The following is a 22,795-nucleotide window of genomic DNA, read 5'->3' as shown; positions in this document are numbered from 1 at the left end:
TGCCTGATATCAAAGGTATTTTCCTTCTCATGTAAAATAAGCAAAAACCTTGCAACCCTACGAGGTCTTTTATTGCAAATCAGCACAAGGTGCATTCTCATTATAGGTTTGCAAAGACCAATGCAACACACTAACCTGCTCCCTAATTAAACATTTTCTTTTGCAGACAGAAAGCAACTACAATTGTAACTTGCTAAAACAAAACGGGATTGAGAATTTTTTTTTTTTTTTTAAGGCCCTTGCCTGACCAAAAAAATAACCTTATCATTTAATGCTGAAATTAATGCAACACAAATCTACAATAACGCAGCAGTTTCCCAATGCTTGAAGGGTGCTTGTGCCCAAAAGCAGGGCCAGCCACAGGCATGGGTGAACAGGGTGGCTGCCCAGACCCCAAAGAGAAAGGGGGCCTGAAAATGGTGAAATTAATGATTATTATCATCATCATCATCTCTGGCAAATGGGGGCCCGATACTAAAAGTTTGCCCAGGACCACAGGAGTCTAGGTACAGCACTGCCTGAAAGTTTGCAAATAACTTTTCCCCCAACTGTTTAGTTAGTCTAATAAAAGATATCACATCTACCCAAAAAACCTTGTCTGCCTATGGTCTCAGACCAACATGGCTGCAACTAACCCTGCAATAATGTGGCCAGCATTTCTATCCCCAAACTGGACATGGCGCAGAGTTCTCCACTAGAGCATGCAGATTGCTCTTTTACTAATGCTGCTTAACTCTAGATTATATCGCCATCTAGTGATTTCTACTGGAACCGGACAAAATAGCCACTAGGTTTGATACACAGGAACAGTAAAACAAAACCATGAGAGTGTAATGTGCAATATCTCAACATTTAAATATGCAGAACATTAGTACTTAAATTTTACTTTTAGACAATTCCAGTAACATCATGAAACAAAAGGGTGCTATTCTGCTATAAGAGCAAACAGCAACAGAACACACCGAAACTGAACAGGGATCTCACATCAAATCCAACAACATTTCAAGGGGGCACAAAGGGTGCAATACATTATTTTCTAGTTGACAACTGACATTTCTGGAAATATGGTTTAGTATTCTTGATTGAATCTTACAAAGTAAAAAAATATGGCTGAAATAACTACTCTTATACAAACACCCCTCACCTGATTTTGAGCTTTTTTTGTTTGAAGAATTAACACAAGAAAGAAAAGCACCTCTTCTCGGAGGAAAATATAATTTGAAATAAGTTACACATGAGAAGCGTCATAACAGCAAATAATGACATTTTAACAAGCAGGTCTTAGAACTACTATTAAGTATGTTACACTTCAACAGATGTTTTACAAATCAGGTCTACTGGAAGAGATGCAGAACTACAAGTTTACCTTCTCTGCCTGTATCATCTATCTCACCGTCTTGAATCCCTTATACAAAACACAATCAATGCTGTATTATTTAGTTTTATAGCTCCTTATCCATAGTCTTGGGGCAACTTGTAATGAAAGACCAACCCCCAAGAAAATTAAGAGCAAACTCCCCCAAAGGACACCAGAAAATGTTTAAATGTTTTACCCCACCAACACTCCCACTTCTCATTCAGCTGCTAGCCATTCCTTTCACAGATGTATTACAAAAAACAAACTGCTCTGCTCTAAACATCAAAGAACTAAGAAAAATAAATATATACAATGTTTTAGAAGCTGTGACCTAAAAACTGTTGCAAAATTACTTAGATGTTTCTTTGCAAGCTTGTTCCCTTCCCTGCTTTTGGTGCAACCCACAGGTGAAACAGCAGGATTAAACTTGTTTGCATGTGCTTACAGCACACATAGAACATACACTGGGAATGGCAGTTTGTTTATTTCTATACCTTAAAAAAGGTAAAGTTTGTATATATTGTTGCAACTAGGCTTAGGTGTTGCATTCAAAATTCATTTCTATTTACTTTTTACTTTAAGTATACATATGAATTAAGACATTAAAATACCCGTCTGGGAAAGTTCCTCAAAACAAAATGGAATCAATTTAAAACCACTGTAGAAAGCAAATTATTTTCAAAGATACTTACACCATCCACGTATCAAATTTTTTTTGGGGGGGGGGGGAAGGGGACTGGATTTTGTTTAAAACTTTTTAGTCAAAAGGGTAAAAGTCCCCCTGTTAAAATATGAGGGAGGGGCACAGAAAAAAAATCAGTGCACTCCAAATTTAAGAGAAACAACTTTCATATTCATGTTAATCCATTCAGTATCTTTTTAGAAGCTTAGTGTGTTGCATTTAGCTGCTGATTTGTCCATTTTTATTTCAATATGGATTTGCTATCAGATGCTTCTGTGTTGTAATCAAGCTGAAATTAAAATGACTTTACAAAATGGTACAATAAGATGGGAATTCTAGAACACGTTTTTAGCTTTTTCTGAAAATTCCATTGGGAAAGTTCATTTTTTTGGTAAGACCATGTTTCTGTGACTTGGCAGAGGACAAGAAAGCAGAAGAATGAGGCTTTAAGGTACTGTTTTAAATCTGGAACAAATCAGTACTGACCATAACATCAAGTTGGTATTTTGTCACCACCCTAGTGGATTAATATATACATAAAAAATGTTATTATATTTGCTATTCTAGGTGAAAGTATCAGCTAAGTGACAAGAGTTCTACAGAGGCACAAGGTATCAGTCAGCTTTTCCACCCCAGGAAGAACCTCCAAGAAAGGTTTGAAGCATGCTGGTAAATACTGAGAAGGCTAATACTGATGAAGTGTCTTGCACCTGGGCAGTAGATAGGAAAGCTGTAATTTGTGAAGCTGTCAATGTCTTTCATAAAGATTTAACAGCTATGGTAACTATACTGTAGGTTTCAAATGAAACTCCATCCAGCTTAAATATGAAGCTATTATACTGTCTCAAACTGCTATGAAGTACTGTCAACTTAGTGGAGCAATAACTACTGTGAAACCAATGAGGCAGGTGCAAAGCATACTTAATTTACATAGTTGCAGGGACATTACCCTGAAAAATAAAATGTTTAAACCATAAACAGCAGTTATTAGTTTTGGGAACAGATGGAAATTCCTGTACATTTATTTTTAATCCCTAAAAAGATTACTTACATGAAAAGTATTGCTATCATGAGAAAACAGGCCAGAGACCTTCCTAGGTTGTAATCACTCCCACAAAGAAGCCATGCAATTCAAAGGATAGGATAATAAAATACAATAGGACTAAGGACAGATGAACTAAAAACAATACTTTTGTAAAAGCAATACACTGTTCAAAAGCTTTCATCACAATTTGAATAGGATGTACACAAAATTAAATATCTGAAGAAAGTGCCTCTTTTCTCAAAGTAACCTGGGCAAGTCAAATTCAGGATTTAATTTCCACTGAACAATAAATTAGGTTCCTGCTCTGATTTAGGTAGTTATGGTAGTAAATACATTGTTCTAAGATGCTAATTTGTTTCTTAATTTCTGTGGTAAGACAGCCTGTCAAAGGATCTTTATTCTTTAAAAAGACTTTAAGAATTTGAAAAATATGGTAGAAAAATATGGAATGCTAGATACCAGAATTTTTGTACTTTAAAAAAATTGAATACTTGTTAATTGTAACAATGAATAAGAATTTCAGGATAGTTCACTATCTTTTAGAATGAATCCCACAGGTCTACTGCTCCTTTGACCTATTTTAGCACATCAACAGTTCTGTGTTTAGATTTTTTTTTTTTTAAGACTGTAGTGGTGGAACACTAAGTTTTTAAGCACTCTGGACAATCAGCATGAAGAGTTAAGCAAATATCACTAAAAATTTATTTCTGAATATACCCACATGCCAGCACTGTGGAGGAGAGCAGTTAGTTTCAATGTTTTGATTTACAAAATAAAGTCAGAATATTTTTCTGGTCGTTTGGGATTTAAATTAGTACTTGCCAAAGGTGATGCACTAATAACTTTGAAGTGCTCCACCTACAGGACAAAACATCTAGCAACATGTCAAGTTCACACTTTTTCATGTTTTAATCAATATGCTGTTATTTACTTAGACAAATGATCTCTATGGGACAGGAAGTAATTCAAACCACACTTGAACACTCCTGGGTCCCTTTGCTTAGGCTGCCAATGATGGTGTCTATTGCCACCACTAATCCCATATAACGTCCTAAATTATCCAAGTCCTACATGCAATTCATTTTCTTATATTTTTATTACCAAAACATAGATACTGTAGTTGAGGTTCTAGTGAGGAAACATCTATTTGTAATATTTTATTATTGAAGCACCTTGATGTATTTTAGCTAAAGGTTAAGCAGGTGGCTTTCTAGTACTACATTTTTTTTCTGCCAACAATACATATTGCTACATATTTTTCCTGTGATACACAGTGCCTGTGGTAATTATGGATCCAAGAAGAAACCAAGCCCCAGAATAATAGGATGAAAATCCATCAAGACATTTCAGTAAAAAAAAAAGATTTCAGTATGCCACAAAAAATACATTAATGTTTCTCTGGTATAATTTTAAGATGGAATATCAATTCTCTGAAGTATCTTCAAAAAAAAAAAATTATTACTGATCCGATTTTTCTCTTTAATACAAATGTTTCCCAGAAAGAACCTTCTGCAAGTCGGGTAAATTCAGGGACTGTCAACTTAAATGACCAGATACAAGTCACAAAAACAGGCCATTATCCAAGACTAAATTTAACAGACAGACTATAAGCATCTGCATAAATTATCATGTTCAACATAAAACATTACATATAACAAAACATAAACAATGTTAACTTATATAATTAATTGTATATGCAACTATATTCAGTAATATAGTGATTTAGATTGTGTTTTTAAAGAGCCAAAAGACATGTAAGAAACATCCAGAAAATAATATTCTCACAGCTAGAAGAATTTGGGTATTACTTCTTTCGAAACCACAACTAGAATTTAGTTGCAAATTCCATGGAAATTTGGTCAGTAAAGGTTTGAAAAAAAGCCTGCAGAAGGCACTCATAAAAGCTTTGCAAAGCAAAGCACACATGGCACATGCAACTGAGGCAGCCATGCTTTACAGAGGATGAGCTGTGAAATAAGACTGCCAAGTTCAAGCAGTGAGAACTCCACTAAAATAACCTTTTCAGTAACAGTAATATTTCGTGTCTTGCAATTCTGGATAGCTTCAAAAGGTATGGAAGAAGATAGAATACAGTACTCCATGAGAGCTTTAGGAGGAACTCTCTTTTCCTATTCATCAGGAATGACTGATTTCACTGTAGTGGCGTTGCACCTTCAACTCTGGCTATATCGTGGAATAGCAGCATCAAAAGCCAAAATGGAGGGGCTTATTCTGTGATTTTAACAAACATTCCTGATTTTTTTTACAGCAATATCACTTCCAGTGCAAGCCCAATTGCTACATATGATTTTCTGTGGAGCTTGCAACCCTGCTTTGGAAATTGATCCACAGCCACAGAAACAGTCATCAAAATTACTATTTCAAAATCTGCCTCTGTGACCATATAAACTCTGACCAAAAAAATCCAAAATATGATGGCAATAATTAAAAACACATGATCTACAGGTGTTTAGCATTTTTCAATTTGTGTTAAAATAAGTGTTAACTACAAGACAGTGTTCAATTGCATTTAATGCTACAGACTTTGTATTGAAAATATGCAATAACATTATGCAAGTACTCAGGAAGGAAGATGGAAGTTTGATACGATGGGCAGGTGTTCCTTCCTGAAACCTGAAAGAGAGTTTAGGATTGCGAGATAAACAGATTAGAAATATATCTGCAAACACAGCCAACAATGGCACCTAACCAGTCTGACAGCAAAACCATCACACTTAAGGTTCAGAGTTTACCCTCAACTGTGAAGGGTGAGGAAATTTCAAGATTCCCAGAGCTACTGTTTCACTCTGTGTACATTTAGTAACAAAGGCTGCTTAAAGACATAGACCCCCCCAACCCAGCAGTTACTTTAAGCTTGGCATGCCAAGCGCAGCACATGCCCAGAAGAGGCACTGTGTTAGTTTAAGCCAGCTAGCCCAACGTCTGTATAGATTGTGCGCTTCAGCAGGGCTTTTTGGTGCTTCTATCTAATAGCTGATTGGATCCTTTTTTCTAAAGCTGATTCAAACTATACAGATGCTGAGGAGCCAGGTTGTCCGTCCATCTGTGTGTCGTGTCCCCCCCCCAGTCAGTGGCATTGCTGCGGGCAGACCAGTGGGCAGAGGCACCAGGCACAGTCTGGTGGGGAGGCATGCTGCGCCAGGCAGGTGGGCATGCAGGCACTACTGCTGTAGTGTGGAAACAAGGTGGGCAGACTAGAGCAGGTGCCACCCTTCCTACCTGGCAGGCTCAATCTTAGCAGCAGCTAGAGGCAGGCTGGAATGGACACTGCTCCAGTCCATCGGCTTGTCTGGAGCACCATGCCACTCTGCCTCCCCACCAGACTGTGCCCCACATACCTGCTATTCCAGGACTTTTCACCAGCCATTAGGGACCAGCCTATGAAATCTGGGACTGTCCCAGCCAAATTGGGATGCATGGTCACCATGCATGGGGGGGGGGGGGGGGGGGGGGGGGGGGGGAATAAAATCTCTCATATGAATACATCATCATCTAACTCTCCCATCCCCAGTTAGTTATTCCATTTTAAAAGTAGGGAAATTAAACCTCTAAATAGACTGTCCAGGTATACACAGGATAGCTGTGCCAGATCCAATAACAGAACACCCAAAAACCCCTCCTCCCTCTTTAACAAAGACTACCTACCCTGGAATAGGAAGCTGAACATTTTCAATTGTTCAACTACTTGTATTAAACCTACATTCATTTTCCATCAGTGCAACATATTAACAGGAGACAGATACACCCCAGCATAGAAGCAGCCTTAAATTAAAAAACCTGAAACCTACCATCTGCCAGCTCTACATCTGACAATGATATTGGGCATCTTCCTCAAGGCAGTAAACCCTTTATGCCTAAGATTTCCTGGCTGTCAAGCAAAGATTATTATGTGATGCTGTGGGGTCTATGTTAACACTAAGCATGTTAAATATGTTTGGGGGTAAGACATCCTCCCCCAAGTATGGATACCTCTGTGCCCATCCCCCACATTTCACACAACACTTGGGGGAAGAAAAGTGGGGGGAAAGGGGAAGCATCCATCAGAGCCTTAAGTTTTAACACAATTTCAAGGACAACAAAAAAAAGTTATATTGGACCTATCACATTTGAAAGCGACCTTTTATTAACAGTTTTCTAACCTGCCCTGTGAGAGATTCAGTTTTGACTTTGTTTTGATTCTATCCAGGCAACCTCAGGTAAGGCCAAAGATCATTTCACTTCCAACTGACTCAGCCCCACTTGCAAAATTGGCCTGAGTGCTAGAACTGAATGTGTAGGGGCTAATCCCACTCTCAAGTGCTGCAACCCCTACTTAGGAAACAAATATCAAGGACAGAGATTACTTAAATCCAGGTGCAAATGATCAAGCTGTGACAGACTAGAACCAACCAGCACAAAAACCTGTCATAAAGAAAGCTGAAAGAAACCAGAGATCCCTCAGGCTTCTGAGACATGCTTAAGGAAAAGAGAAGAGCTACTAAAACAGTTCAGTGAAATCCATGTTCCTTTAGAGATTTTATACTAGACCTAGCGAGGTTAAAGCAGGGTCTCAATGGGTAGATGCAGATAAATTAAGCTTCAGGGTTAATCAAAATTTTTCAAATAAAAGGCTGGTTTAATATTATAATTACACTATCAAAATAAAAATATCCTAAGGTTTTTCAATTTGAAAATAATCCTTAAAAAGGAATCAAATTTTAATACAAAGCATTAAGGCCCGTCTTCAAGAAAAGAAGGAAGGATGGAAGATCTAGGGAACTACAGGCCAAGCAGTTTTATCTCAATCCCTGGAAAGATGGGAATTAAAAAATAAAAAATAAATAAATCAGTGAAACCACCAACAACAGGCTAGTGGAAGGCAACGTTCTGAGAGAGAGCCAACAGCTTCGTTGTGGGTAGATCTTGCCTGACCAAGCTCATTTCCTTCTATGACCAGGTGGCGCATCACCTGGACAAAGGAGAAGAGGTTGATGTCATATACTTAGATTTCAAAAAAGCCTTTGATTTGGTCTCCCATGATGTCCTCATGGTAAAATTGGGAAACTGAGGCCTCAACAGCCTTACAGTCCGAGGGCTGGGGAACTGGCTCTGTGGTCAGACCCAGAGAGTAATAGTCGATGGAACCAAGTCAACATGGCACATGGTGACCAACCCTCAGGGCTCAGTACTTGGACCAGTACTCTTTAATATATTCATAAATGATCTGGATTAGTGTGTCAGAAGTGGACTGGCTAAGTTTGCAGATGACACTAAATTATGGGGAAGTGCAGTCACGCTAGAGGATAGGCTGGAGATTCAGGCCGACCTGAACAGGCTAGCAAAATGGGTGCATCCAAACCCGATGACAACACAGAAATGCAAGGTGCTCCACTTTGGGAGAAAAAATCCACACCATACTTATAAGTGCAGCAGTGCTACATTCACTAGCACCACGACCAAGAGAGACTTGGGGGTCATGAATGACCACAAGATGAACATGAGCCACCAATGTGATGCCACAGCCAGCAAAGCACATAAAACTTTGGCTTGCTTCTACTGATGCATCTCAAGCAAGACCCAAGAAGTCATCCTCCCTCTACTTGGCCTTAGTGAGGCCACAGCTGGAGTACTGCATCCAATTCTGGGCTCCACACTTTAGAAAGGATGTGGAGAAACTTGACGGAGTCCAGAGGAGAGTTATGCACATGATTAAAGGTCAAGAGAACAGGCCTTATGGAGGAAGGGTAGAGAGGCATGGGACTCTTCAGCCTGGAGAAGCGAAGGCTCAGGAGTGACTTGGTGGCAGCCTATAAATATATAAGGAGTGTAACATCAGGCACAGGGAGAATGTCTGTTCACTGGAGCACCCCAAGGGAAGACAAGGTCTAACCTTCACAGACTGCTGTAAGATCATTTTAGACTAGACATAAGGAAAGTTTCCAGAGTCTGGAATAGACTCCCCCCAGAAGTGCAACTGGATACCTTTAAGAAACACTTGGATGCTTATCTTGCTGTGGTGATCTGACCCCAGCCAACTTCCTGCCCCTTGGGCAGGGGGCTGGACCTGATGATCTTGGAAGGCCCCTTCCAGCCCTAATGTCTATGAAATCTATGAAATAAGGCCTACAATTATTACAATCTTTGGAAACATTTAAGTAAGAAATACATGCACTGAACTAATAGCTCACTGAAATTCAGTATGGGAATTTAAGAGAAGTGTGATCTCCTAATTGTAAAACTTTAAAGGATTGCCCAAAAACAATCAAAACTAATACACACCTCAGAAAGAACCTCTAAAAAACAACCCTTCCATTCACATTTAGAAGGTACTCTCTCAAGAAATTTAAAGAAGCTGGAAGTTTTCCTTGCCAAATCTGAAATAAGCAGTTTAAGTTATTGCTTAAAATTACTTCTTCTGTTCAGTAAATCTTTTAGCTGTAAAATGCAAAATGTGTATATAAGAGAAATATATATGTCCAAAATATTTAAAGAAATTTCCTTAATACTCTTAAAATGTCATTTGTGCATTTCATACAACTCCAGTTACCATTCCAATGTATCTGCTTGATAAGACACAAAGAAATTATTATCTAGTAAAGAAGGAATTTTTGACTGATGGTGAGTAACATTTGAAAATATTAACTATGTAACTGTTTACATGTACACAGTTATACTGGACCTTTCAGGTAGCAAAACTGTGTAGAACACAGTGGTAAATAGAGGCGCACCGATATATTGATCCATATCATACTGGCACTGACAAAAGGAAAACTGACATCGGCAACTGGCTTTTTTGGGCCAGTGTGGCCGATATTTTGCTTTAAAAAGAAACAAATAAATGGCGCATGCATGTGTGCAGCCTCAGGCATACACACAGCTAGGAATGCAGCCTGACAGCATGGAGAGCAGCATCTGGCCAGTAAGTCTGTGGTGGGGGAAGTGGGGGCAGATAGAGGCCCCCATGGTGAAGGAGGGAGTACGGCTGAGGCAGGGTCAGAAGCTGTCCATCTGGGGCAAGGCATAGGATGCACTGCATGCACCCCCAAGGGAAGCATGGGGGCATGTGCCCCCCCCCCGATTTGTGCACTGGGTGAGGATGGGCTGCTTGCTGTGGGTTCGGGGCCAGGGGTTCCACCAGACTCTTCCCAGTGAGGGGAGGGGTAGAGTGGGGTGGGTGGTGGTGGCAGTGCTGGAAGGGGACTATGGAGTGGGCTAAGGCCATCCCAAAATTTCCTGTAGCTACCCTGTAACCTCCCTTCCCAACACTGCCACCGCCCACCCTGCCCCCGCCCGCTTAGAGCACAGCCCTGGCCCAGCTGCCCTGCCAGGAAGAAGCCAGCACACCCCCAGACCTTGAACCCACAGTGCGCAGCCTGCCTTCGCCCCAAGCACAAATCTGGGGGGCAAAAATCTTTACTGGTGCACCCCTAGTGGTAAAGTTACATATTTTGTTTTGATATCAACTAATGATATGCACCTTTAGGAAGCAAAACGAATATAAATGGAAAAAAAATGTTCGAAACTTTAAATCAATCCATCATAAAGCATAAATAATGATTGAACTTAATTTGTAACACCTTCCTTCAATTGGATCTCGAATATACTGAAAGTTGTTTTTGTGTAAGGGTTCTCAAAATAAATTTATATCATCTGTCTAAAAAAATGTCTTTATGAAGACCTAACCTAATCATGAAAACTCAGTAAGGAGAGCATGAACTTACCTCTTTAGAATCATCTATTCTTTCAAAATAAACAAAAGCAAATCCCCGTGATCGACCAGTCCGCTGATCATAAACGACGTTGACACCAGTCAAAGGTCCATAGCGGGAAAAGACTTCACGTAGATCTCTTTCTGTGGTATACAAACTGAGACCAAACACTCCAAGGCATGTGTTAGGGTCTGGATTAGCCTGGTAAAATAAACATTCAATTCAAAATAAATTCCAATGAAGTGTTAGTGCTGCCACATTTATTTTCAATTACATTTAAAAATGTTTTAGGAGAAAACACTATACACTTTGTTCAGCCAAGTAGTCAATGGTTAGCATTTTTAACCTAATGCATTTTCCAAATTCAACATTTAATAAAGGTGAATTTAATATTTGTGGCACGATGCTGGATTGATAGCTCTGGAGCAGACAGAATAAGAAAGCAGCTGTACAAGCTTTACCCACACTGAACCACTAAGATGCTTCAGGCATAACATGAACAAAAACTAATAGAAGGAGAAAAGGCCACATTCACTACATCTAGGGGGACCATATTATTAAGGAAATCTGGGATGGGGGCACCAGAACATCTACACCCCAGACAGCAGGGTGGGACAGAAGAGTGTAGAGGCCCTGGCTAGGCTCCATTTCCCCGGTGCAGAGGCCGCTGGCAGCCACCTGGGGCCGCCATGCACGGTTTGGGCCTTAGCAAGGACTGTAGCAGCAGGGCATGAAGCTGCTGATGGTAGGCAACTATCCCAGCTGAGAAGTGGTGCCAGTCCAGCCCCTTCCCCACCTCCATGTGCTGCTCATTAGGAGCCGGGCTGGGCACTGGGGGCAGCAGCATCCTCATCCAGGACTTTTGCCTCAGTTTACCTTAACTGACCAGGGCAGCCTGCAACATCTGGGACATATGGTCACTCAGAGATAGATGTATGTATATATCTCACCTTTGACCTCAATACAAAGATTGGCTGACATTAATGTATGCCATTTTACACAATTCCTTCATGCATTTTGAGTTCATCATCTCTTTCTAGATACAAAGATCTTAGTTAAACCTGCAATTTTCCATTAAGACTCAATATTACTACCACTTTCCACTATGTCTGCATGCAACTGTGAATCAAAAGCACATTTCACATTAATGAAGTTCACCTGTCCTATCATTATAAATTGGATCAAGACTAATGCCTCATCTTATTTAGGGCATAGGATGTATCCACAGGAACATGTACCAAGCAGCAAAACAGACCAAAATTCTAGCTCAAGGTTCTTGGACTGACATTCTGGGTATATGACAGAAATTGTGGCAGATTCATTTTGACTTTAAGAAGTAGATTAAAAATTAAATTGTACATTTTTATTTCAAGGTTATTTTATCACTTTTATAAGCCAGCTATTTTAAGTTATCCCAAGCAACAGTAGCTTTGCAACTGAGGCTTTCAACATCTGTGATGGTTAAGAGAAAAACTAAGGGAGTAGAGGAAAAAAAATATCACTGAATGGTACCTCTAAACAGATGAGCAATAAAAGTTAATATTGTATAAATTTAACTTTTGATTTAAACACCTCCCTATTTCAGTGAAGCTGACAGCATGGAAAAATACTTTCAGCCTTCCCAAACTCAAGAAAACCAAAACATAACAAAACATGTGTTTACACTGAACTTTTTTGTTTGCCACATTAAAGATCAGGAATATATGCAGGTGGCATTCTGCAGCACAAGGAAAAATTCTAGTGAAAGCTCACTGTATTGCCTGACTATATGCAGCAGTAATCTAGTTCCAGATTCAAGCTACTGACAGGCATACAAAATTAGGTATTCTTCAGTTTCATTTCATCGTTTAGGGAATTCTTGAACAAGAGGTTCAGATAATTTTTTCTAAAAGTTACACTACATGAAAGGCATAGATAAACAGGAAAGAAATATCTGGAAATGTTAAGGGATATCTTAACATTTGTAAGGGATACCTTAACATTTAAGATCAAACTGCTGTGTGTGTGCGTGCGTGCAAAATTTAAGTAATTTGCCAATGTTTTTGACCATAACAAAAAGTTTAGGGAGAAGTCCTTTGGGAGCAGTTATTTGTTTGCTTTGTATTTAACCTTTATCTGCTGTATTATCAGCTTTAAGTGCATGTTTCATTTGTATGAATCTTATACTGTAATAGAGAAAAATATCTGAAAATGTGCTACTAATTAACAGATCTAGTGTTACGTAAATAAAATTCCAAAACCACTCAATTTTTCTTAGTTGACTAGGTTATGTTTGTTTCCTTTTAAAATTCCGTTTAAGCCACTTTCTACCCAGATCCTGTATTGATTTTAAAGGCACGATGATATGAATCAATATACAGGAAAAGCTTTGGTGTCTGGCACCCACGGGGAATGGAGGGTGCCGGATAACAAAATATGCCAGAAAACTGAGCAGACCGAACAGGGTTCTTTGGCTGTTCAGGCCGCTGCCTGTCCCACCATGTCTGGAGTGTTGTCGCCCCATGCACCGCATTGTCACCTCTCCCGTGGGCCCCAAGGGACAGGGAGGGGGGGCCCGCGCAGCCTGCTATGCCCCTGGGCCAAGGGGGCTCCGTGAAACCGGAAGTGCCATGGTAGGCACTTCCGGTTTCATGTTTCCCTTACAAGTCGGCATGCCAGTTAACAGAGAGCATGCTGGCTCGCAAGATACCGGTTAACACAGCTTTTGCTGTGCTTGCAACTATACTTGAGTAAAGAAAAAAGGCCAATTTCATCAAAGAAATAAAATACATTTTATGACAGTATTTATTTATAATGAAGATTATGACAGTATTTATGATGGGAAGATTATAAAGAAATAGTAAGCAAAACCTATTAATAAAAAAAACCATGCAACTATGCAGGGAGCTGTATTAGCTACTGTATCAGATTCCTGCACCCTTTTTTGACAAGTCTGTCTTTTGTTTGTAACAGACCTTTGCAAAGTGAAAAGGAGATGACTTTGAGGGTAGGTATGTGACCTGACCTATCTTTGTCTCATGATACTGTACTAAGTTTTAGGAGAGTTAAACAGTTGAAAATAAAAATCACCATCTTTCTGGATCTGGAGAATCCAAGTATTAGTCTGGGGTCTGCAGCTGCTATTGATGTTTGACAGTGTAGACTGCTTAGTACTAAACACCTGGAAGCCAACAGAGACCATCCCACCTGAAGTTCTCAGAGTATGAAAAACTGACCTCAGAAACAGACTCAGGGTTCTGAAGCACACTACAAGTTAAGAGGTTGTCAACAGGGGGATCCTGAACTGGTCCACAGATGGTCATTAATTTATGACTAGGTACGTAATGGCTTCTAAAAAACTTGTGCGTGGAAGAGACAGAACCAATACATTATTAGGGGTGTCAAGCATACAGCACTCTGCCCTCCCTCTCAGTTGGATTTGGCACATGGAGCTGTTCCATGCAGTCTGGCTCACTGGCCTACTGGAAACTTGGGGATGGGAGGCATGGCCTGCTGCAGAATTCAGGGCCCTTTGTAGACAAAGACACTGGTGGTGGTAGAAAAGGGGTGGGGAAGAGGAATGGGATGTTAACATAGCTGTGCCAGACCCTGTGTTTCAGACCCCAACCCAGCCCAGGGTGAGTATGACACCTCTGCACTACATAAACCAACTAAAAACACAGGCTGCTGCATTACTGACAGTCTCAGGGTCATACTAGATGCTAGACTTGCAATTACATAGTAGTTTTCCCAGACTCAATTAGCAAAAACCTTTAAGGAGGCAAGGTAAAAGGTTCACTTGTTCTCTGGAGCATGGTTTGACTTGAGGTTACATTTGACTTGAGGAATCCCACCTGGGCAAATCTCTGCCATATATGGTTCCTAGGCACTTGGCAACACCTCTCTCTCTCCCCTATTTTGTGCTGGTGGAGACGGCTTGGTCTATGGCAGTAATTCTGAACAAGAGTGCTGTGGTACCTACACCTACACAATTTACAAAATAAACCCAAAGGTTTCAAATAGAAATTCACAGCGTCAAAAACATTCTGACCTCTTTTGGTCATTCCAAATCCTTTGTAGAAGAATGGCTACTTTATAAGGGTGCACCAATAAAGATTTCCTGGGCCAATGTTGATGGCCAATTATTCACTAGATGTATCAGTCGATACCAATCCAATAACTGATTTACAGGAATTCAGTTGTGCAGCGTGGAGAACAGCACCCTGCAGGTAAGTCTGTGGAGGGGAAGGGAAGTGGTGGGGGGCAGACTGAGCCCCCCCTGGTAAGGGAGTGGGGCAAGGCGGTGAATGGGACCCCAAGGCAAGGGTGGGAAGCAGGATGGAACAGTAGGCAGGGAATCACCATCCCAGTGCTTAAAAATGGCAGCAGGGGAGCTTGAATGAAAGCTCATCAAATGAGTTTTCATTCAACCACTGCCATTGCCATGTTTAAGCACTGGGACACTTTTAACCGGAGTGCAGCTGAATGGAGGTGGGCTGCCTGCTGTGGGCTTGGTGCTCGCCACCCTGCTGCCCTTACCTCAGGAGCCATGCCTCCTGCCCATACAGTGGCAGTAGCGAGATGTGCCTCTAGCTGATGGATAGGCAGGGAACACGGCATGGCCAGTGCACAGCTTCCAGGGTACAGGCAGCAGGGAGAAGAGCCCCAAGTTCTGCCCACAGCAGGCAGTCTGCCTCCGCCCTTGCCATGCTTGGCTGCGGTTAAAAGCCTCCTGGTGCTTAAAAACGGTGGTGGCGGAACTTTAGTGCAAACAGCCCCACTGCCATTTTTAAGTACTAGGATGCTGATCCCCTGGATGAGCTGCCCGCAGCCCTGTCCTGTTCCCCCAGGGTCTCATTCACCACCCTGCCCCAGCCCCACTGCCTCCCTCATCATGGGGGCCTCAATCTGCACCCCTCCACACCCCCTCCCTCCTATACACCCCTTCACCTCCACAGACTGACTTCCAGGGTGCTGCTCTCCATGCTGCCCTGTCAGTGCATGTATGCAGCTGAAGTTGTATGTACAAAAATAGGGCTGTCAGAAAGGAGACTTACAGACAGGACCACAAAATGTGGCAATCCAGACTGCTGCCAACAGCATTCCAAACAAGTTAAATGAGAGTAGAATTAGGGCCTGTGCCTAGGATCATGTAGTTAAGAGGCTGGTCTTCAAGCTGATGTAGGGGGAAGCAGTCTTAGTTGCTCGAGAATATGGTGACTGGGATAGGTTTTCAAAGGGTCCCCTGAATGATCTTCAAGACAGAAAGCCATGGGAACTTAAAGGATAACCCTGAAACCATCTTTAAAATTTAGAACTTTTTTTCAGCCTGTAAAACTCAACAGTAGGATATATATATATATATATTTTTTTTTTTTGAAGGAATGGACAGATGGCACTAGGATCTTTCTGAAATGTATCCAGGTGCAGATCACCTTGTCTGACAGACTGATTATGACCCACAATTCCTAGGTGAAATTTTGGTTTTGATTTACATAAAAAGTATATGAAAATGTATATCCTTAACACACACATTAACTCTTTAGATACTAAGAGATTTGTTTCATCTTGTACGCAGAGGACTAGGATGAGGCTTAGTTCTCAGGCTGAGGCCACTATACAGGTCACTCCTTAGATATGCTCCAGCAACCTGCACAGAGCAGAAATGATCCACACTTGGTAAAGAAATGCCCTGTGGGCTCTCTTGTTTAAGAAGGTCCAAAAAAGATAAATTCTAACTGTAGTTCTTCTTTAGTAAATATTAGATGTGCACAGTCACAAGTGCTCTTGAATACAATATGCTGTGAATTATGCATGAATAAGTAGTCAAGCAGCAGGGGGCAAGGAGGAAAGACTGGCAGAGGAAGGCACAGATCTAAAGACCCAGAGTCCAGACATCGTGATGCTGCTCAAAAACATGATTCTGCAGAGTAACACCTAGTATCAAGTGAAAAGGAATTGGTTCAAACAGTAGTCAAGCAATGTCTTTCTCGTACTCCTGCAGTCAGCCTGGATACTAGATGTCTCAGATCTTACCTCTTTCATTAACATACACAAAAACAGGAATTTTCACATGCACTTGTAGGATAGATATTCTTTTTTGTTTTAATAGAAAGCAGTTAACAAAGAATTAATTATTTAGGTTAATACTTAGCCTTGATGAATACCACATACTCTGCTGCCAGTATGCCTCCTTCGGTTAGACATTGGAGAATGACTGCGGCTCCTTCGACGACGATATTCTGGCGTGTATGATCTGCTTCGAGATCGTCTCCTATGGGAATGGGAATGGGAGTGGGACCTGGAGCGAGTGTAACGTCTATGAGAATGTCTTCTTGATCTGGACCTTCAAAACCAAAACAAACCAAAAAAAACCCCACATTCAGTTACTTGTGTGCCAAATACATATGGTATATAAAAAAAAGATACACACCCCAGAGGATTTTTAATAAACTTTACTTCAAAATTTAAAATGTCCTTTTAGATTCTACTTTTTACTTCATCTATTAATTCTAAAATTGCAAATCTATCTATACTAGTTTTGAATTCCCTCAAGATCGTTCAGTAGCACAACTGAGATGGCAGGTATACTTCTGACATGCATCTAAGAAGTTTTAAAAACAAAGATTATCTACACAGCCAAATTAACAAGAAGAAACATCTGTAGCAAAGCAACTACATAAAAACTCTATACCCTATGATTTGTGCATTATGCATCAGGAGGGAAACAAAGATCCAGTAGTACTTTAAACTCACCCGAGGCAAATCTAGGCTTAGAAGTAAACAAAACTAGGGCCGAAAGTACTTTACTAGTTTCATAAGTAGCAGTTTGGTTTTAGCAATTTAACAGGTCGGTTCAGAAAGCAGAATTACATGGTCTTGCATCCATAGTTGGTAGGGTCGGAGGGGACCTAATCAGATCATCAAGTCTGACTCCCTGCCATGGGCAGGAAAGAATGCTGGGGTCAAACGACCAAGGCGAGGTGTCTATCTAGCCTCCTTTTAAAGACCCCCAGGGCAAGAGCATGCACCACTTCCCTTGGAAGTTGGTTCCAGCTCCTGGCCACCCTGACTGTGAAGTAGCGCCTCCTGATGTCTAGCCTGAATCTACTCTCAGTCAACTTATGGCCATTATTCCTTGTTACTCCCAGTAGTGCTCGGGGGAAACAGGGACTCTTCCATTGCCTGCTGGTCCCCCTTGGCCAGTTTGTAGACGGCCACCAGATCCCCTCTCAGTCTTTTCTTGTGGAGGCTGAACAGGTTCAGGTCCTGTAGCCTCTCCTCCTAGGGCCTACCCTGCTGCCCCCTGGTCATACGAGTGTCCTTTCTCTGGACCCTCTCGATGCTGTCCACATCCCTCCTGAAGTGCAGTGCCCAGAACTGGACGCACTACTCCAACTGTGGCCTGACCAATGTCGCAGAGGGGAAGGATCACCTCCTTGGACCTGCTTGTGATGCATCTGTGGATGCAGGACAAGGTGCGGTTAGCTTTCCTGATCGCTTCCCCACATTGGTGGCCCATGTTCATCCTGGAATCAATAGCGACTCTAAGATCCTTTCCTGCCTCTGTGCTGAAAAGAAGGGAGTACCCCAGCCTGTAGGTATGCTGCTGGTTCTTCCTCCCCAGGTGCAGTACCTTGCACTTGTCTGTGTTGAAACCCATCCTATTCTCATCTGCCCACCTCTGTAACCTGTCCAGATCTTGTTGTAGCCTGTCCCTCTCTTCTAGTGTGCTCACTTCTCCCCACATCTTAGTGTCATCCGCGAATTTGAACAAGGTGCTTTTCCCCCGCTAGTCCAAGCTGCTGATGAAGATGTTGAACAGCGCAGGCCCAAGGACCGAGCCCTGGGGAACCCCACTGCCCACATCCCCCCAGGTCAAAAATGACCTGTCCACCACCACCCTCTGGGTGTGGCCTTCCAGCCAGTTTGCGACCCATCTGACTCTGTAGGCGCTGACACCACAGTTGCTTAATTTTTTAATGAGGATTGGGTGAGAGACAGACAGTGTCAAAGGCCTTTCTAAAGTCCAGAAAGACTATGTCCACTGCGACACCTATGTCCAAGGATTGTGTGACCTGGTCATAGAAGGCAACTAGGTTGGTCTGACAGGACCTGCCTCTAATGAACCCGTGTTGGTTGCCCCCAAGCATCATCTCCCATGGTGGTCCCTCACATATGTGCTCCTGGATAATTTTCTCAAAGAGCTTCCCCAGGACCAAGGTAAGACTAACAGGCCTATAGTTTCCTAGGTCCTCCTTCCTCCCTTTTTTGAAAATGAGGACCACATTGGCCCTTTTCCAGTCCTCTGGCACCTTGCCAGAGCATGAGTGCTCATAAAGCTGTGCTGGGGTCCTGCAATGACCTCTGCCACTTCCCTCAGCACTCTGGGGTGAAGATCATCAGGACCTGCTGATTTGAACATGTCTAGTCCACCAGAAGTTCCCTGACTAGATCCTCACTGACCCTGGGCCTGGTCCATATCATGAGCACTGATAGATTATGATCTTTTAAGTTACAGGGCTGGAGGAAAACAGAATTATAGAAATAAAAGACTAGAAGGGAACTTCAAGAGGCCACTTAATACAATTCCCTTGCCAAAGTGATATCAAATCTAGTTAAAGTATTCCCCAAAAGAGATTTACTATTTCTTCTTTCTGCAGCCATGCAAAGACGGCTGACCACAACAACTTCTTACCTATTGGAATATTTACGTCTGCTTCAGTTTTCTCTCTCTCCTGATCTAATAAACAAATCCAATTCCTTCAAACTTCATATGCAGGCCATGTTTTCTAAACCTCTTGTTCTTCCTGCTTTCCTATGGTCTCTCTCCAGTTTGCCTATCAAACTTTCCTAAAATGTGTCCAAATCAAGATGCTGTTATTTGTGCTGCTTCACTAATAAAGTCCAGAATAATAATCAACACCTAGATCTTACGTAAGGCACTTCTATTAATATTTCAGAATTATATTTGTGCTTTCTTCTGCGCCAGCAATGCATTATTGACTAATTTGCCACATGTTCCTGTATAACACAGATTCTGGTCACCATCTTGGGACCAGAAGTCCTGCCCCCTAACCTCTGCTACTAGAAGTCCCTCCCCCTTGCCCCTGAAACTACTGCTTTCAGCAAGGAGGGTGGCCATCTTGGAACCATGAAAAAAAACAAATTATATTCTAAAAATCAAATATCTACAACAGTCATTGATTTGATTTCAAAAAAATAATTTTGTCCTGATTTACAAGTGTTTGCGTAGTGTACATAGAGGTGATTGTATAATAGCTTCAAGTGAAGTCTTACTCTTGTATGTTGGGGAGCTGGAGGGTATGGGCAGGTGCGTATAGATCTGTGGGGGGGCTGTGGGTGTGTCTGTGGGGGAGGGTGTGGATGTGTATGGGATTGGGGGGTGTGTGGGTATGTGGTGTGGAGCGCATGTGGGTGTATGCATGTGAATATTAAGGTATGAGTGGGTATGAGGTTTGTGGGGGGAGGGTGGCTGGGGGGGTTGTGGCTTGTGGAGGGGAGGATAGCTGGAGTGTGCATGGGGGGGGGTGTATGGTGATGTGAGGGGGGGTGAGGGTACATGTGTATGGTGGAGTGTGCAGTGGGACACTCCTACGAACAGGCCCCCCCGCCCCACTGCTCACAGCCCCTGCCAAGCAGCGGCACCAGCAGCAGGTTGTGAGGCCTCAAGGCACTCACGGCCTGTGACAGGCAGAGCTCCTGCCAGCCTGGACTTGGTGCTCCTGCCACCCCTGGCCATGGTGCACTGGCACAGACCCTTCACTCCCACTTGCTGCCACTTCTCCTCCCCCACCCTTCTGCCACTTCCCTACCTTCCCACCCACCGTTCCTCCCTCCCCCTCCCTCCTTGGTTCCAAGCTGCATGGCCAGGACCGCAAAACACAGCAAGAACCAGTCCGGTCAGGCCGGCACCACACAGAGCCAGCCAGGGAATTGCGGGGGCCAGACCTGGCCAGCTCCTGAGGTGTCCTGTGGTTCTGGCCACATAGCCGGAGCGGCAGGTAGGCAGAGGGGTGAGGAGAAGTGGCAGCAGGAAATGACATCAAACACATGAAACAAGGTGGAAATGGGGGACTTAAAAACCCTGATTTTGGCAGTAAATGGGAAGAGGAGTGATGACCATCATTAACTCCCTAGGTTCTGGAGCTGCACCACAAGCGAGGAATAACATCACCTCAGGGGCTTTGGCCGCAGTGGCAGTAAAATCCAACAGGCTTAATCTAGCCCATGGATGTGGGTGGTCCATGAGAAACCCCACAGGTTAAGCAAAGTACACTTGCAGGCCAGATTTGACCCACAGTAACCGCCTCCCTTCTCCCCTGGTTTACATGATCTGCTCTAGATAAACCAATAAATAGCCGAAATAAGTGTATTATTAAGTGCCTGTGACTAAATTAAATAACTAACTGGCCACAGGCTAGTTTTGACCAGTTTCTGGAAGATGGGCACTCCAGATAAAGGTGATGAGAGAATCAGAGTACAGCATGCATAAGAGACGTTCACAGCTTATGCCAGCAACACGAGCATGAATTTACAACTTCCTAGCCATAGCTGATCATGAATATATATATAAAAAAAAAAAAAAAAAAAATATCAATACTTACAGCTAATATTAGCATGGACATAGCCATACAATAAATGCTATTGCAATACACTATATATTGCTTAATATTTGGGGAATATTTCATAGATTCATAAATGTTAGGGTCGGAGGGGACCTCAATAGATCACTGAGTCCGACCCCCTGCATAGGCAGGAAAGAGCCTATTTGAAGTAGCTGATGTAGTTGCTGATTGACTTCTGAGTCTACATCTCAAAAGTTGTTCATTATAGTATTAGGTAATTAATTACTCCTTTATCCCATTTAAAAAAATGTAGGCACCTTTTTTCCCCCTGATCAATTTCTAGAACCTCTCCAGTCCTTAAATTGTCAGACAAACTGGTAATGGTTCAGAGATTAAATAAATTAACTGAATCAAATTTAGAGGACTTACTCAAATTTTCTCAAGAGAGCTCTGCCTGTGTAGCAACAAGTCAAAGTTACAAATTATAACTCCACTGAACAGTCTAAGGGGAATTTTTTAGTAAACAGAAGATCATCATCCTATGGAATTTATCTTGCTCATAATTTTTAAACAGTACAACTGTACTCATATTGCTTTTTCCCCTCCTAATCCATCAAGGTCATCATAAATGCAGACGCAGTAGTTTTTCCAAGTAAACATATAAGTTTAAAAACCTCACTTGTTTCTGCAACATACTTCCTATAAGATAATACACAACAAATAATACTCTTATTGCAGCAAAGATCATCATAGAAAGAAAAGGTCAGTTACTCAGGTAACTTGCAAGTTTGAAGATACCCAAGATAGCAAGTCTCCAATAGGGTTAATTTCCTTGCACTGGGAAAAAAAACACTCGTCTGTAAAGGGGTAACAGACTCATTTTGGTAATATTAAGAGATCCTTTTATTTAGCACTAAGTAGGGACCTATTGAATTAGGTGTGGCTGGCCCCTAATTTTGTGGGCAGAACACAGGGCCTGACAAATATTTTGCAAGCAGAGCATGGTGTATGCTCCCCCACCCCTGACTGCTGATTGGCCAAGAGGCCCCAGCAGCCATCCACCTTGTCACTGACTAGCTGCGAGGGCTGTCTGTCATGCAGCTCTGACCCTTGCTGCCAATTGGTAGAGAAGGGAGGGGCCACATGACAGGTAGGACTCCCGGCCAGTGGTGAGGGGCAGCAGCCATCTTGCCGACAGCCTTCTGAAGGGGTAGACCTCTCCCCCAATGGCCTGCTGCAGCACCCCAAGGACTGCTGAATCCCCCTGAGGAGCCAGTATTTTTTTTTCAATAAGTTGTGTCCCCCCCATGGAATTTGTGGGCAATGCCCAATTTTGCAAAATCCATGAAATCTCAATTATGGTAGATCCTCATCAATAAGAATTGGGTGGGTTTTGTTTGTTTGCTTTGTTTTTGTTTACAAAAAATAAACAAA

At 42.1% G+C, this 22,795-nt stretch overlaps 1 protein-coding gene across 3 annotated transcripts in view; it reads right to left on the bottom strand.

Moving 5' to 3' along the window:
* The window catches only part of TRA2A (transformer 2 alpha homolog), a 39,702-nt gene that overhangs the window by 4,403 nt on the left and 12,504 nt on the right, over positions 1–22,795 (bottom strand). For all 3 annotated transcript variants that reach the window (XM_019497852.2, XM_014603087.3, XM_006276979.4), the window contains exons 3-4: positions 16,947–17,118; positions 10,806–10,994 (exon numbers count right to left, since the gene is read on the bottom strand). In XM_019497852.2, the coding sequence (XP_019353397.1) occupies positions 10,806–10,994; positions 16,947–17,118 (361 nt within the window). The remainder of the gene's footprint in view (positions 1–10,805; positions 10,995–16,946; positions 17,119–22,795) is intronic.

Source organism: Alligator mississippiensis, chromosome 5 (genome assembly GCF_030867095.1).
Source record: "Alligator mississippiensis isolate rAllMis1 chromosome 5, rAllMis1, whole genome shotgun sequence".
In the NCBI taxonomy this organism is placed as follows: Eukaryota; Metazoa; Chordata; order Crocodylia; family Alligatoridae; genus Alligator; species Alligator mississippiensis.
This window is presented reverse-complemented; position numbering and strand designations above follow the sequence as displayed.